Source organism: Leucoraja erinacea, chromosome 1, assembly GCF_028641065.1.
Source record: "Leucoraja erinacea ecotype New England chromosome 1, Leri_hhj_1, whole genome shotgun sequence".
Classification (NCBI taxonomy): Eukaryota; Metazoa; Chordata; class Chondrichthyes; order Rajiformes; family Rajidae; genus Leucoraja; species Leucoraja erinaceus.
The window spans coordinates 158,974,385-158,990,800 of NC_073377.1; the positions used below are offsets into that span (position 1 = coordinate 158,974,385).

At 43.0% G+C, this 16,416-nt stretch overlaps 1 protein-coding gene across 8 annotated transcripts in view; it reads left to right on the forward strand.

Moving 5' to 3' along the window:
• Positions 1–16,416, forward strand: part of dclk2a (doublecortin-like kinase 2a) — a 313,388-nt gene that overhangs the window by 205,952 nt on the left and 91,020 nt on the right. For all 8 annotated transcript variants that reach the window (XM_055646576.1, XM_055646603.1, XM_055646586.1 and 5 more), the window contains one exon: positions 6,322–6,416. In XM_055646576.1, coding sequence (XP_055502551.1) covers positions 6,322–6,416 — 95 coding nt within the window. The remainder of the gene's footprint in view (positions 1–6,321; positions 6,417–16,416) is intronic.

The following is a 16,416-nucleotide window of genomic DNA, read 5'->3' on the forward strand; positions in this document are numbered from 1 at the left end:
GGTTAAGGGGGGACTTGATAGAGGTCTGTAAAATGATGAGAGGGATAGACAGAGTTGACGTGGATAAGCTTTTCCCATTGAGAGTAGGGAAGATTCAAACAAGAGGACATGACTTGAGAATGAAGGGACAGAAGTTTAGGGGTAACATGAGGGGGAACTTCTTTACTCAGAGAGTGGTAGCTGTGTGGAATGAGCTTCCAGTGGAAGTGGTGGAGGCAGGTTCGATTTAATCATTTAAAAATAAATTGGATAGGTACAGGTATGTGGATGGGAAAGGAATGGAGGGTTATGGTCTGAGTGCAGGTAGATGGGACTAGGGGAGAATAAGTGTTCAGCACGGACTAGAAGGGCCGAGATGGCCTGTTTCCGTGCTGTAATTGTTATATGGTTATAATAGTCTTATCTTCTCGCAGCGGTGAACCAGTCCTGCCACCGCTTGTGTTTGGTCTCGGTAACGAGTCCCCTCTTTGTTCTCGGCGGCGCGCCCACAGTGGTCTCTCGGCTGCCCGCTCTTGGCCCGCCAGGTCGTTCGGCCCCGTGGTGCATTGTGGGAGCCTTCTGCCTCCGCACGGCACATCCCAGGAGTCTTCACAGCGCATCCTGAAAGCCTGATGAACCTCTTCTGTAGCCCCTCCAAAGCCTCCACATCCTGCAATCGGGTGACCAGAACTAAATAAAAATTGTCTGTTCAGATTAGAAATGTATATTGTATCCATATCAATAATATCGATTTGTCTGAAGCCCATGAATGCCAGCTTTTTAAGGAGCTCACATTCTGAATCTCGTTCACCCATAACTGCAACTTTGCAGGTCTCTCGCAAGAATTGGAGTCATTCAGTACTTGGTTCAAAGTCAGGGTGTGTGAACAGTTCTGAGCACTCAAGGAACTTCTTCATGTGATACCAGCGACCTTCCGAGTCTCCAGTGTCCCCATACATCAACTAACATTTTGTCAGAGTGCTCTTCTACTTCTTTTCTTCTCCGGCTCATCATAGCTTCCCATTTTGGGGATTATGATGGAGTTGTTCGCTGAGCTGTATTCGATGAACACCTTGAGATACCGTCTGACAAGTCTTCTTATTGTCCAAGTGGCCCAGTGCAGAGTGGAGAGCCTGCGAGATCGCATCCCCTGTTGATCTACTGTGGTAATAGGCAAATTGTAGTGGGTCTAGCTAGCTTTTGCACATCAACGTGGATGTCTAAAAGTTGCTGTCAGAGAAGTGTCTTAGAAACATAGAAACATAGAAAATAGGTGCAGGAGGAGGCCATTCGGCCCTTCGAGCCAGCACCGCCATTCATTGTGATCATGGCTGATCGTCCCCTATCAATAACCCGTGCCTGCCTTCTCCCCCTATCCCTTGACTCCACTAGCCCCTAGAGCTCTATCTAACTCTCTCTTGAATCCATCCAGTGACTTGGCCTCCACTGCCCTCTGTGGCAGGGAATTCCATAAATTCACAACTCTCTGGGTGAAAAAGTTTTTTCTCACCTCAGTCTTAAATGACCTCCCCTTTATTCTAAGACTGTGGCCCCTGGTTCTGGACTTGTCAGTGGCTTTTCATGTAAGCCAGAAAAAAAAAAGCTGATTTGTCAAGAATGTGTCCAGTGTACAGATCAATGAAAGATGCCCTGTTAAATCAGGAGTCACAGAAGATTACAACATTTGAAGACTAAATTATCACAGCACTACCTTTCTGGCCATTGGAAAACTTGTTTTATTAGATTGGAATCTGTATCCCTCAAAGAAAATGTAAGGTTTTTTATAAAAAATGATCATAAAACATTAAATCCAGTCATAGTCAGAGTTATACAGCAATAGAAATGCAAATCCTGACTGTTTCAATTAGTAAAGTTCTAACAGTGTACCATATCCATCCCAACCATTTTGCTCATCGATACTAAACCCTGTGTCTGCATTGAGTCTGTGACCTTCCATGACTTGCCCTATTCTGTGTCTTGATAATTAAGCTTGACGTTTCATCGTAGGTGTAGCCCCAATCTTCAATTTTTTTTCAGCTGAATGAAATAAGTGTTATTTATATTCCATACTTTTAATTCCTGCCTTTCCCTCTTGTCATCAACCTGCCCAAAGCCAGTCCTCATGCTGGGTGCACAGATTCTTGGTAGAAGGGACCAGATTGAAAATGGAAAAGGGAAAGAAGAATGTCAAGAAATTCCAACACATTCTGAGGGTGCACCAAATGTGGGGGAATTGTGGTGGGACACTAATCACCACCTCAGTTAATGGCTCTGCCAGGGGCGCTGCACTGGCAGCAGCCTCTACCTACAGCCTGTATGTCATTTCTATCTTTTTTTTATTTTTTTATTTTTAGTTAGTCCAAAGTCTGTTTTAGGGGGAAACTTTTACTTTTCTATGTGGGGGTGGGGGGCAGGGTAAGGGGGAAACCGTTTCTCAGCCTCTTCCTGGCGGGGTCGCGACTATTTCTCCGAGTCACGTCCTCGCCCCCCACCTCGCGGCCTACCAGCTGGATCGGAGCGGCCTTTCCTGCCGGGGACCGGGAACCGGACCAGGGCTGCTACAGCGGCGGCGCAGCGCTGGAGTCACCGCGGAGCGGGCGATGCCTACCTGGGTCGCCGTTGGAGCTCTGGAGCGTTGGGCCGTTGCTCCAACATCGTGGAGCTCTGGTGCGGAGAGCTTCCAACGCGGGCAGCGCTGAACGGCATCGTGGAGTCCTGGGGCGCCTTGCAGAGGGTCTCCAGCAGCAGTCTCCACCCGGCGCGGCCTGCGGACTTTGGAAGCCGAAGACCCCGCGACTCCGGCGTGCGGTCCTGGACATCGGGCCACCCGTAGCTGCAACTGCGGAGGGCTTGGGAAGGCCCTGACCACGGGGAACAGTGGAGGAAGAAGACTGACTTTGGTGCCTTCCCACACAGTGGGGAACTTTGATTCTGCTGTGTGGGGATGTTTTATGTCAAACTCTATAGTGTGTTGTGTCCTGTTGATTTTTATTGTATGGCTGTATGGGAATTCATTTCACTGTGCCATCTGGCACATGTGACAATTAAATCTATCTTGAATCTTGAATCTCTTGCTGTGGGTGCTTTTGTGGGGGTGCTAAGAGATGCCATCAAAGCCCTGCAGCTCAGATGGTGCTGGGGGCATGATAATAGATTTGAACTAGTGGTTCCAATGTTGGCACCTGTTAGAACTTTACTACTTGAAACAGTCAGGATTTGCAAAGTCAGCCCTGAATCTCCTACTTTTCTCCATGAATTAGTGTCAAGCTAATGACTCCTTGAGCTCCGAAAATTAAATCTGATTTTATTTCATAGAAATATTGATGACATAATTGTGTCCCAGCCCTATGTTGTTAATTCTTCTGTCCATTCGTGTTAACTATCTGGTTTCTGTATGTGCCCTACGGCATTAGATTATCTGATACTTCTTCAGTCTGTAGAATGAGGTGCACAGTGAGTCAGAGATTCATAGGAGCACAGCCGCAGGTCCTTTAGCCCAACATGTTCATACCAACCATCAAGTACCCATCTGTACTGTTATAGAAACATAGAAACATAGAAATTAGGTGCAGGAGTAGGCCATTCGGCCCTTCGAGCCTGCACCGCCATTCAATATGATCATGACTGATCATCCAACTCAGCATCCCGTACCTGCCTTCTCTCCATACCCCCTGATCCCCTTAGCCACAAGGGCCACATCTAACTCCCTCTTAAATATAGCCAATGAACTGGCCTCAACTACCCACTGTGGCAGAGAGTTCCAGAGATTCACAACTCTCTGCGTGAAAAAAGTTCTTCTCATCTCGGTTTTAAAGGATTTCCCCTTTATCCTTAAGCTGTGACCCCTAGTCCTGGACTTCCCTAACATCGGGAACAATCTTCCTGCATCTAGCCTGTCCAACCCCTTAAGAATTTTGTAAGTTTCTATAAGATCCCCTCTCAATCTTCTAAATTCTAGAGAGTATAAACCAAGTCTATCCAGTCTTTCTTCATAAGACAGTCCTGACATCCCAGGAATCAGTCTGGTGAACCGTCTCTGCACTCTGCACTCTCCACTCCCTCTATGGCAATAATGTCTGTGCAATATGTCTTATAGCGGAGACTTGCGGGAATCCAGCCAAAAATCAGTTGTGTGAACGAGACGTATTTATTCTATGACAGTGCTGCCCCGCTACTCCTCAAATGGGCACGGGTGTTGCCCGACCTTAAATATCCCTATGGGTCAACCCCGTCATCTGCGCTTCCCACACCGAGACACCTAACTCCTCCCTCCAGAGCCCAGGCTTCGCTCTGCCCGTGGCCTACCGCCAGGTGCCGCCACACTGGTCCCATTCACGTGTCATACGTAGCTTTCTATGCCAATGGTGAACCGAGCAATCATCCAGATACTTTTCATATCTTGTGAAAGTATCTGCCCCCACCATCCTCTCGGGAAAGGCATTCAGATTGCAACTACCATCTGAGTGAATTGTTATTTTTATTTAGATCCCCTCTAACCCTCTGAAACCTAACTTCCCACCCTATTCATGCTGCTCACAATCTTGTAACACTTCTGCTTGGTCACCTCTCAGATTCCTTTGCTCAAGGGGAAATAAATCCAGCATCTCCTACCCAAAACACTTCCTCCCCGTCAACATCCTGGTAAATGAAGACCCAAGAAACTGCAGATGCTGGAATCTTGAGCAAACCACAAAGTGCTGGAGGAACTCGTATTTGGGGACTCTTCTCCAGACTGTTCGGTTTGAATAAAGGTCATGACCCGAAACTTTGCCTGTCTATTTTCTGTACAAATACTGCCCGACCTGCTGTGTTCCTCCAGCACATTGTGTTTTGTTTAACATCCTGGTTAATCGCCTATTGGGATCTATGGTGTACTGTTCCTCAGTGCTCCCTAAAACCCTCGCACTTATGGTGTATGTTTGTCTACCTTTATTAGAGCCTGTAGTAAGCCATCCATTAAATATGAAGAGAGTGTAAGAGACTGTGTGGTAGCAATCTCTGATCGCACAGCAAATGTGGTTTTTTAAAATAAATTGTCACATATTTGTATTTCATAAGGAAATATATATTTTTATGTCTTCTATGCTTATTATCAACTTTGTGTTTGTTTTTTTATTTGATGTTCGATTTTAAACTACAACTTACTTACACTGTAGTCTCATCTTGATGTATAAACTGCTGTCTTCTAACTATCATCTCATCTTTTTATGTTTTAAAGCACATAAATGAGAGGCACGTTTTCGAAGTACAGTGACATAAATTCATTTCACAGGTGCATGTAGGATCCGGTTCTGACGTTGCAGCGGTGTATTTGTACTGGGTGAAATGGTACAATATGTGGTGTATATTGACTTTGCTCAGGGACAAACGTTAAGACCTCTGGGTGCATGAATGTCATGGAGTGTACAGGTAGAGAGCCCACAATTAATTTGGCAGGCACTGTACTGAAAACCAAATAATCTTATAAAACCCACCGCCTAAACAGAATACTGGACCTGCCAGGATTGCATAATGGGAATTTGGGCACCTATCCCCCACATGTTTCTGTCCATTAGTTTCAATGGATCACTTCGGAGAGAACATCTCAATTGTTGACGAGCTGTTTCAGCAGGCAAAAGGCTTCATTGGAATTGCCGGTGTGTGAAATTATGCTTGGTTGTCAGCAACCAGAGATTAGGAATCAGTCCAGCAAGGCAAGGCAAAATATGTACCTTGATCTTGCTTCCCCAGTGCACTGCTATAATTAGTGCCTATAACCTATAGACTGCACTAATTAGAGAAGTTACAGTGAGGAAATGGGAGAAGTAAATGTGACACTAATGACAACTTCATAGCATATGGACAGATAGAGGTCCTTGTCTAATGTAAATTAAATGATTCACAAATAATTTGTTCCAGGAGGTCAGTAGTCTTTTCCAGCAGTTCACGATAGGCTTCTAGTCCAAATCAATAGCTTGATTATAACAAGCCTGATGTTTCTATAGGCGGAGTGTAAAAGATAATTGGATCCAATGTAAAATAGGCTTTCAGCTCCAACTAATCTATTTATGCCACTTTGAAAATCAATTTCACCCTTTATTTGATCAAAACAAAAAGCATTAAATATAGAATGCAAAATTTCAAATAAATCTTTGTTGTTATTCGGTATAAAATGTTTAGACAAGTGTAAATATATTCTACTTCCTTGAGTAAAGAAATAGCTCTTGCTTTGTTGCATTATTTAGTTATATGAATTCTGCCACATTTCAAAAATATATTGGCTTTTCATCATGCAGATTGTGTTCTGGTGCCTTGTGGTGTTCAAATTTTCATATTATTTACATTGTATTTTTAAACACACAGTGAATGGAACCCCAAGCAGTCAACTATCAACACCCAAATCCATTAAATCATCCAGTTCTTCACCGACCAGCCCCGGCAGCTTGAGAGCTCACAAGGTAAAATGAACCTATCAACCTGCTAATAAAAAGATTGACACTTGCTGACATTCGCTGCAGTGCCTTAATATACAAAAACAAAAATAAGATCAGCAGATGCAGCACGTGTGGTTTCTAAAAGGGGTCACCTGAATTGAGTGCAATTTGGTAGTTGTGAACATGAACTCAATGTCAAGTCAAGTCAAGTCAAGTCAAGTTTATTTGTCACATACACATACGAGATGTGCAGTGAAATGAAAGTGGCAATGCTCGCGGAACAACAAAACAACCAAACAAATTATAAACACAATCATAACACACATATTATTTTACATAATAAATAATAGAAGGAAAAACGTTCTGTACAGTTAGTCTGTACAATGTGTTCCACTGTTCTTAAGGGGCTGTCAGGTTTGCCTTGTGCATTTATTTATTTTTATGTTCCTGGTCCTCTAAGAATTGTCTTTCACTCCTGGCTATGAAGGTGGCTGAACATGACTTTCAGTGACTTTCCTTCAAATTGTACATCTGGTTTTACCGCACTCACTATTGGCATTTTCGAGTCCAGAAATTGTGGGGAATAATGAAGGTGAACTAATATTCTCCCACCGACAAAACTGCTACCCTGTCTTTCAAAAGTAGCTGTGTGCCCAGCAAGAAATGTCTCATCATTCATTGGTGTTAGAAGTTGTCATTAACAGCCTCTTCCCTTGCCCTTCTCCCTAGTGACACTGGTCTCTTCCATCATCATCTAATTCTGTTCTGTTTTGGGTCATTAAGTATCGTCAAGCATGCGATGATTACATTTCATGAAACCGTTTTGGAAAATGAACAAAAGAAAGGCGTTGAGCCGTTGGAGTCATCCTGTGATGCTGATCAAAATTCTGATTTAGAATGAAGAAGCAATTTAGAAGAAACCAATTTATTTAAGCAAGAGAGCTTACCAAGATGAGAGTTGATAATATTTCATTTCTAACGCAGAGTGAGGCACTTCATCAGTATACACCTGGAGATTTAACTCTTTCAACATCAGGGAGTTCTTTAGATTCCCATTGTCTATGTATCCTTCATCTCCATGCATCAAATCATTGACTACTGAGGTCATTTTAATTTTTGCCACATTGCTTCTTTATTAGCGGTTTAAACCCCTTTTTGATCTTGACAAAAACTTATAATTTCACGTTTAACAAACTATTCAAGTTGAAATTGTGCAGTGCAAAAGCAAAATAATTAGTGTGGTAAAGAAAAGCCATTACAAAGGGGAAAAGAAAGCTGCTCGTACCTTGAAAGGGGTAGAAAGAGAAGACATGCCAATCCGATTGCTGAAGAAGTTCTTCTCAGAGAAATTTCAAATTTTAATGCCTCGAGAAAATAAAGGAAGGGAAATCCAATGCAGGGGACACAGCCCATTGATTTACCTGCCGTGAAAATGAACAATGACATTTCCAGGGACTCCCTCTGTTAACAATGTGCAGTTCTCCACAACAGTTTTTCTTTACACCCTCTCACTTATGCCTTTAGCAGAGAAGACAAATGGGCCTGTCCCATTTAGGCGACTCTTTAGGCGACTGCCATGGACTAGTTTTAATGAAATTCACTCATGACACCTACAACAACCAGCAAAAATTGTCGCCACTGTTGCCGAAATGTTTTCACGTTAATCATAAACATACAAAAATATATATTTTTTACCTCAAAAGATGTATTAAGCCAATGTGCACGATGTTTTAGTGCATGTATTTTGTGCGGGTACCCATTCCAATATTACGTTGAAACTTTGCACGAGGCTGAAGGTGAGGTTTGAAACAGCGCATACAGAAGATCATTCCTCTACAAGTGGACCAACCTAGATAATCTGTGGGTTGAGCTCACAGTAGCGGGGGCTCACAGGGCTGTTTTGAGCGAGAGTAAAGACCCTGTCCCACTTTGGCGATTTTTTTAGGCGACTGCTGGCGACAGTCACAGTCGTAGTGGGACACTGAAATGGACCCACCCTACGACAATGTCTACGACACGCTACTACCGAGTTATAACGTCAAGCTACGTAAACCGGCGACACAATTCCTCGCGACTTGAGACGTCCACCTACGACAACAACGACGACACCTACGAAAACCTTTGACCACACAGGCAACAGCCTACGACAACCGGTCAACCTACCTCCACCCGCGACAAGCTACGACCCTGTCAGTAACAAATAAAGACAACGGAATACTTCTCTTCACGCCGGTACTGGCGCCGGTTGACGTAGGATAACGTAGGTTGTCGCCAATGGAAATCACCAAGGTCATCACCCGGGGACAACCAACGTCACCTGCCATCATCCTGGCGACAACCTACCATAACCTATGACAGCACCTACAGCAGGAGAAGACAGGCAACGTCAAGCTCAATGTCGCCAAAGCGATCGCCAAGCCTGCACTTGGCCTCACTGATGCAGAGCAATTGACACCAACAGCAGCGGATAAGAGACCAAGCACAGGCTTGGCGATCGCTTCGCCCAACATCTCCGCACAGTTCGCATTAGCCAACCTGATCTCCCGGTGGCTCAGCACTTCAACTCCCCCTCCCATTCCGAATCCGACCTTTCTGTCCTGGGCCTCCTCCATGGCCAGAGTGAGTCCCACTGCAAATTGGAGGAGCAGCACCTCATATTTTGCTTGGGTAGAGACACCCCAGCGGTATGAACATTGACTTCTTCAATTTCATGTAGTCCTTGCTTTCTCCCTCCTTCCCCTTCCCTTCCCAGCTCTCCCTCAGCCCACTGTCTCCACCTCTTCCTTTCTCCTTCCTACCCCCCCCCTCAATCCCACATCAGTCTGCAGAAGGGTCTCGACCCGAAACGTCACCTATTTCTTCGCTCCATAGATGCTGCCTCACCCGCTGAGTTTCTCCAGCATTTTTGTCTACCTTCGGTTTTTCCAGCATCTGCAGTTGTTTCTTAAACATCCAAGCGCCCCTCTTATGTTACGTTGCAACAGCCCACACTAACATTATGATTCCTGACGAGATTAATACTACTGCATGTGTTCTGGCATGTAAAAATATAAGCATGTCAATTTCAGCTCCCATGAGAACAGAAGAATAAGCACATGATTAAATGCCTTTCAATGGTACAGAAAGATTATTTTGCAACCCAAAATAATTTCCAGTCGAAAGTACTTTCAGCGTCAAATTGAGAGATTGTCTTTTCCTGCACAAAATTAATAGAATAGGAGAAATACACCTGGTGAAATTAATGTCATCTTTGAAATAATCCACAATACTTATCCCTCTTCTCCAGTAAATTATTCTGCAATGAATCAGATCAGTAGCAATCACTTCCAAATGGGGGGGAAAAAAAGCATAGATGTGAAACAGGATCTGCAAGGAGATGCCTTTGTTTTTTTATCCCCGACAAATCAGTGGAAATTGGAAATTTATTATGTGAGGAATAAGAATTGCGCTGCCACACCTCTGTGCCCCTTCTAACAGCTCCAGTTTCCTCCCTTAAAATAACATTGTTTGCTCAATACCTGTTAACAATGTGCTGTGGAGAGCTCATAACAACATTTAGAAATATCATATACAAAGGAAATCAGTCTGTGGCATATGATTTACATGTATATACTCTTAATATATGTAATACTCTTTTTTAATTATAGAAATGTTATTATGTAACATTGAAAAGAGGGTAGGTCAGAAATATAAATGTAATTTATAGTTCTGAAGATGCCTCGCACACAGAGAAACCTGTGCAGGATTTCCCTTCTCTGCATTACAAGCTTATTTATACGTTTCACCCATTTCACCTAAATAAATAGAAAATCAAGGGCTGGCAAGCTCAAAATAGAAAATCCAGGACCATCTCTGACCAATGAGTAAAACAATTTGAATGTTTATTTTATTCCCATGTAACCCTGTAGTTCTGGTCTCCTATTTCACTCGGCAATGGAATCACATACCAGGAAATCCTACATTACAAATCCTGATGAATGACTTCAGCATTTAGATTTGTCACCTTGGTTTGCTGCTTCCAGAAATCCAGCAACACCATATCCAGGGGCAGTAAAGTAACCCTTTTAGATCATAATGGCCTGACAAAGGCGAGGCTACTGTTCTTACCAATGCTGAATGTAAAGCAAATTGCAAATAACACGTTGTTTAGAGTGTTCTTCTGTTAAAAATCACAGCAAAGAAATTAGAATCATCTGTTTTTCAGAATGTATTGAATTATACAGCTTTATAACCGCTTATTATAGTGTTTGGTTTTCCTTCCAAAAATAACACCCATCTGGTTGAAAAGAATAGAATTTGAAATAAAACCTTGAAAATGAAAGCCTGGGCAATGGGAAACATGTTATTATTGGTAAGAACATTTATTAGCATTGATGCTCAACAGTGTGCTTTTCATTTGCTCATTCTTTAAGTCATGGGAGCAGAATGTCTTATTTTAATTATTTTATTTCTTCAAATAACAGTTATGGTAGAACAAGTTCTTAGTGTCGAAAGAATAGAAGGAATTGTGATGTAAATGTCGGATCAATTTTGTGACATAAGAAGACAATGTGTGATAATCTTGCAATCCAGTTAGAGCTCAAATGGAATGATTAGCCATAATAAATTAAATAAAGCAGAATAATTTAACATGACTATCTGAAATAATGAGATTTTTATCTATCTGAACAGTTTTCTTAACCACATATTGTTCACCCCATAATGAACATATTTGAAGTCCTCAATAGACAAATGCTGAATTATAAATAGACAAAATTCAGAATATTAATGTATCCTTTCAGTCTGTCCAGGTCATATATAAACGCAATTGCTCTTAACTACCTCATAATTTTAAAGTCAGTTAATTGACTTAGAAAATAATTCTAATTGGTTTTGCTATTTTGACATTGCCTTCTGAAGTATGTTGGTTTTCAAATTATTGAAATTCATGAAAAAATGACTTGAGGAATTAGCAATAGACATTATAACCGCATTAATTTCTTTTTTTAAGAGACAATTAAATTCATATCAATTATGCACATGGGACTCTATTCCGAAGCCCACTACTCTTTGAGCTTTTTGCATGTGCTATCATTTCAGTTGATCGCTCACCTACAGTATCTTTGTTCTCCTGTGCGTGGTTTAAATGGCTGCTGGGATTTTTATTTGTTTAGTCTGTATTTCTATGTATTGATAAGTCTCTATTGTGACATATAAAGATATGAGCGTTAAAATATTAGATTCTTGTGTTGGGTTTTAAGGGATAGGACGCAGTGCATAATCTGCCTTTAGGACTATTAACCATTTCTCGGTAAGAAAGTGTCCCAAAATCTAGATTATTGGTGGGTATTTAAACAAGATACACATTTTTTTAAAACTTTACAATAACTCTCTTAACGTAAAAATATTGAATGCTACAATTTATGGGAATGTAATATCTCACTCTGTATCAGTTGCTAGCTGTGATATGACCTCAGTTTTATTTCCCTGGCAGTGTCCAGCCCGAACTGCTGGGCCATGTCATTCTTCAGTACATTTCGCAACTTCTGCAGGTCCATGTTCCTTTCTCTGCCTCGTTCTCTCACTGACCAGGTAACCTTGTTTAGCTTGTTTATAAGACCAGTGGAGAGAATGCAGAGAGAATAAAATAGGATTAACATAAATGGATACTTGTTGATCAACACAAATGGATAGATTGTAATCATGCATTGTCTTTCTGCTGACTGGTTAGCATGCAACAAAAAGATTTCCGCTGTACCTCAGTACATGTGGCAATAAACTAAACTGACCTGAACTGAATAATAACATTAGACATGAAAGCTGCCTTTGTTATAAACATTGACTATAATCTACACCTCTGCTCTCTTTGTCTCTATCTCACAGCCATTTGTCTTGTCTTTTTTTTTGGTCTCCAAAACTGAGGAAGGACATTATTGCCATAGAGGGAGTGCAGAGAAGGTTCACCAGACTGATTCCTGGGATGTCAGGACTGTCTTATGAAGAAAGACTGGATAGACTTGGTTTATACTCTCTAGAATTTAGGAGATTGAGAGGGGATCTTATAGAAACTTACACAATTCTTAAGGGGTTGGACAGGCTAGATGCAGGAAGATTGTTCCCGATGTTGGGGAAGTCCAGGACAAGGGGTCACAGCTTAAGGATAAGGGGGAAATCCTTTAAAACGAAGATGAGAAGAACTTTTTTTCACACAGAGAGTGGTGAATCTCTGGAACTCTCTGCCACAGAGGGTAGTTGAGGCCAGTTCATTGGCTATATTTAAGAGGGAGTTAGATGTGGCCCTTGTGGCTAAGGGGATCAGAGGGTATGGCAGGTACGGGATACTGAGTTGGATGATCAGCCATGATCATATTGAATGGCGGAGCAGGCTCGAAGGGCCGAATGGCCTACTCCTGCACCTGATTTCTATGTTTCTATGTTTGTCATCTCTGGTATTTGTCCACTAATCTGCCAATCAGACCCCCTTTACCTGTATCTACTTGCCAGGCTTTGTTCCACCCCCACCTTTCATCATGCTATCCCCCCCTTACTGCAGTCAGTCTGAAGAATGGTCCAGATCCTAAACGTCATATCCATTTCCTTTAGAGATGTTACCTGTGCCGCTGAGTTATTCCAGCACTTCTTTGACTGTACAAGAATTATTGATAATTTGACTCTAGTTTGACTTTGTTGGTTTCTAGCTAATAGACCTGCTTTACTTGTGCTGTTTATACCTTCCAATTAACAAAAGGTTAAGCCACGTTTCAGGAGAGTTCTTGGACACTGGCATATTTTATTCCAATTACACAGCATGAAAATATACTCAACAGATAAATCTGCTATATCTATTGCACAGGGATTGAAAACCTGCTCGCAGTGTATCTGCATTTTACATAGCAACAGGGATTGTAGACGCATGCCATTTTATTCCCTGCCTTTCGATCTCCTACTTATAATGAACTTTAAAGCCCTAAAGCATACTCAAAAAAAAGGCAGCCTTTGCTAAAATTCCTGGTAGTATTTTAATAAAGGAATATTATCCCATTATATGGAACCTGTCCTATTTTCCAAACGGCCAGTTTCTGTTCAGCTTGCTTTATCGTATTCTGCCTGCATTCTAATTTGCACAAAGTTTCATTAAGCAACTTTCTTCTTGCTCAAAATCTACATTTGTTCCCAGTCCAAAAAAATAATATTTTAAATTCTCGTTCTTGTGCTCCAGGACCTTTTACCTGTTTATCTTCAAAACATCTTCCACTGCTACGATCTCCAAAATATCTTCACTCTTCCCAATCTGGTCTGTTGTTCAATCCAGTTATCCCCCAGTCCACTATTCACCTCTGTGCCTGCTATTACTTCATTCGTAGCCTCAGAACTCTCTCCCTAGATATCTCTCCACACCTCTCTCCCTCTCCCCCTCTCTCTCACTCTCTCTCTCTCTCTCTCTCTCTCTCTCTCTCTCTCTCTCTCTCTCCCTCTCTCCCTCTCTACCTCTCTCTCTCTCTCTCTCTCTCCCCCCCCCCTCTCTCCCTCCCCCTCCCTCTCCCTCCCCCTCTCTCCCTCCATCTCTCTCTCTCTCTCCCCCCCCCCCCCCTCCATCCTCCCTCTCGGTAAACATACCTATTTCCCAAATACTTTAGTGTTTAAGAGGGAACTGCAGATGCTGGAGAATCGAAGGTTACACAAAAAAGCTGGAGAAACTCAGCGGGTGCAGCAGCATCTATGGAGCGAAGGAAATAGGCAACGTTTCGGGCCGAAACCCTTCTTCAGACTGATCGGGGGCGGGGGTGGGTGGGGACAAGAAAGGGAAAAGGAGGAGTAGCCAGAAGGGTCTGTTGACCAACACTTCACCACTAACTTCCATCCGGCACTCAAATACACCTGGACCATTTCCGACACTTCCCTACCATTCCTTGACCTCACTATCTCCATTGCAGGTGATAGACTTCTAACCGACATACACTATAAACCCACTGACTCCCATGGCTATCTGGACTACACTTCTTCCCACCCTGCTTCCTGTAAGGACTCCATCCCCTACTCCCAATTCCTCCGTCTACGCCGCATCTGCTCCACGGATGAGGCGTTCCACACCAGGACATCTGAAATGTCCTCACTATTCAGGGAACGGGGGTTCCCCTCCTCCACCATAAATGAGGCTCGCACCAGGGTCTCTTCCATACCCCGCAACACTGCTCTCTCTCCCCATCCCCGCACTCGCAACAAGGGCCGAGTCCCCCTAGTCCTCACCTTTCACCCCACCAGCCGTCACATACAAAAAGTAATCCTCCGTCAGTTTCGCCACCTCCAACGTGACCCCACTACTCGCCACATCTTCCCATCTCCCCCCATATCTGCCTTCCGCAAAGACCGCTCCCTCCATAACTCCCTTGTCAATTCTTCCCTTCCCTCTCGGTCCACCCCCTCCCCGGGCACTTTCCCTTGCAACCGCAAGAGATGCAACACTTGTCCCTTTACCTCCCCCCTCGACTCCGTTCAAGGACCCAAGCAATCGTTCCAGGTGCGACAGAGGTTTACCTGCATCTCTTCCAACCTCATCTATTGCGTCCGCTGCTCTAGATGTCAGCAGATCTATATCGGTGAGACCAAGCGGAGGTTGGGCGATCGTTTCGCCGAACACCTCCGCTCGGTCCGCAATAACCAAGCTGACCTCCCGGTGGCTCAGCACTTCAACTCCCCCTCCCACTCCGCCTCCGACCTCTCTGTCCTGGGTCTCCTCCATGGCCACAGCGAGCAGCACCGGAAATTGGAGGAACAGCACCTCATATTCCGTTTGGGGAGTCTGCACCCTGGGGGCATGAACATCGAATTCTCCCAATTTTGTTAGTCCTTGCTGTCTCCTCCCCTTCCTCAGCCCCCCTGCTGTCTCCTCCCATCCCCCAGCCTTCTGGCTACTCCTCCTTTTCCCTTTCTTGTCCCCACCCACCCCCGCCCCCGATCAGTCTGAAGAAGGGTTTCGGCCCGAAACATTGCCTATTTCCTTCGCTCCATAGATGCTGCTGCACCCGCTGAGTTTCTCCAGCTTTTTTGTGTAACCTCCCAAATACTTTAGTTGCCCAATAAATGTTCGTGTAACTTGGTGTATTGTATTCACTGATTATGTCTTTGTGAAGCACCGTGAGATTTTTTTTAAAACCATATTGAGGGTGTTTAACACATGCAAGTTGCTTTTATTATTGTTACCATTGTGGACTGCAATTGGCAGCCCCATGATAAAGTAAATTGTGTATTGAATTATTCAGATATAACTATTTGTCGTGTTATTCCTATCTGGATGCAGAGTGTAAGACGAATGTGGTAGCGCCATCAGCAAAGTGCCATTGTACAACTGGGATTAATTATCACATCTAATTTAAGATAACTGGAAAACTGACATTTTCAATTAAATATGAGAAAAAGAATCACCCAGACTCGTACTGAATCAAAACTGCCTTAACACCTCTAATTAAACACCTCCTGTATTGTCTTTCAAGAGTGAAAAATCATTACAGTGTCTAGTTTTAAAATTAAAGTGAAGGGAAAATGTACATTTAATAAATACCTTGTCTTCTGTTTTGAAATTATTTTTAAAATGCAGTAGGTGTATCTGAAAGTGGCTCGAAGGATTCAAACTGAAATCTATTTTAGAACTGTTCACAAAGGCTCCAAATTTGGCTCGTTTCAGATGAATGTCTGTTTAGTGGCATCAGTATGTGCTTTCAAACCCTTTTGGTACTTAGCATTGTGCCACAGCATATTGATGAAAGAATGCTGCAATTCAGGACACAGTTAGTGAAAGATTAAAAGTAGAAGGACATAGGTTAGACACATCCCTATTTACAATTGATGCAGTTACATTTATCCTTCAAGGATTTAAATTTTATCAGGGTTTACTCATCATTTAGTCAATCTCCTTTTTAAGTATTCCCTTTATACACTAGAGGAGCATGCTCAATGAAAGGATAGGACTGAATGTCAAATGTTAGTGATGGGGAGAGAAATCTGAAAGAGGAAAACATTTCCTTAAAGATGGGGGAAATGGCTCTTT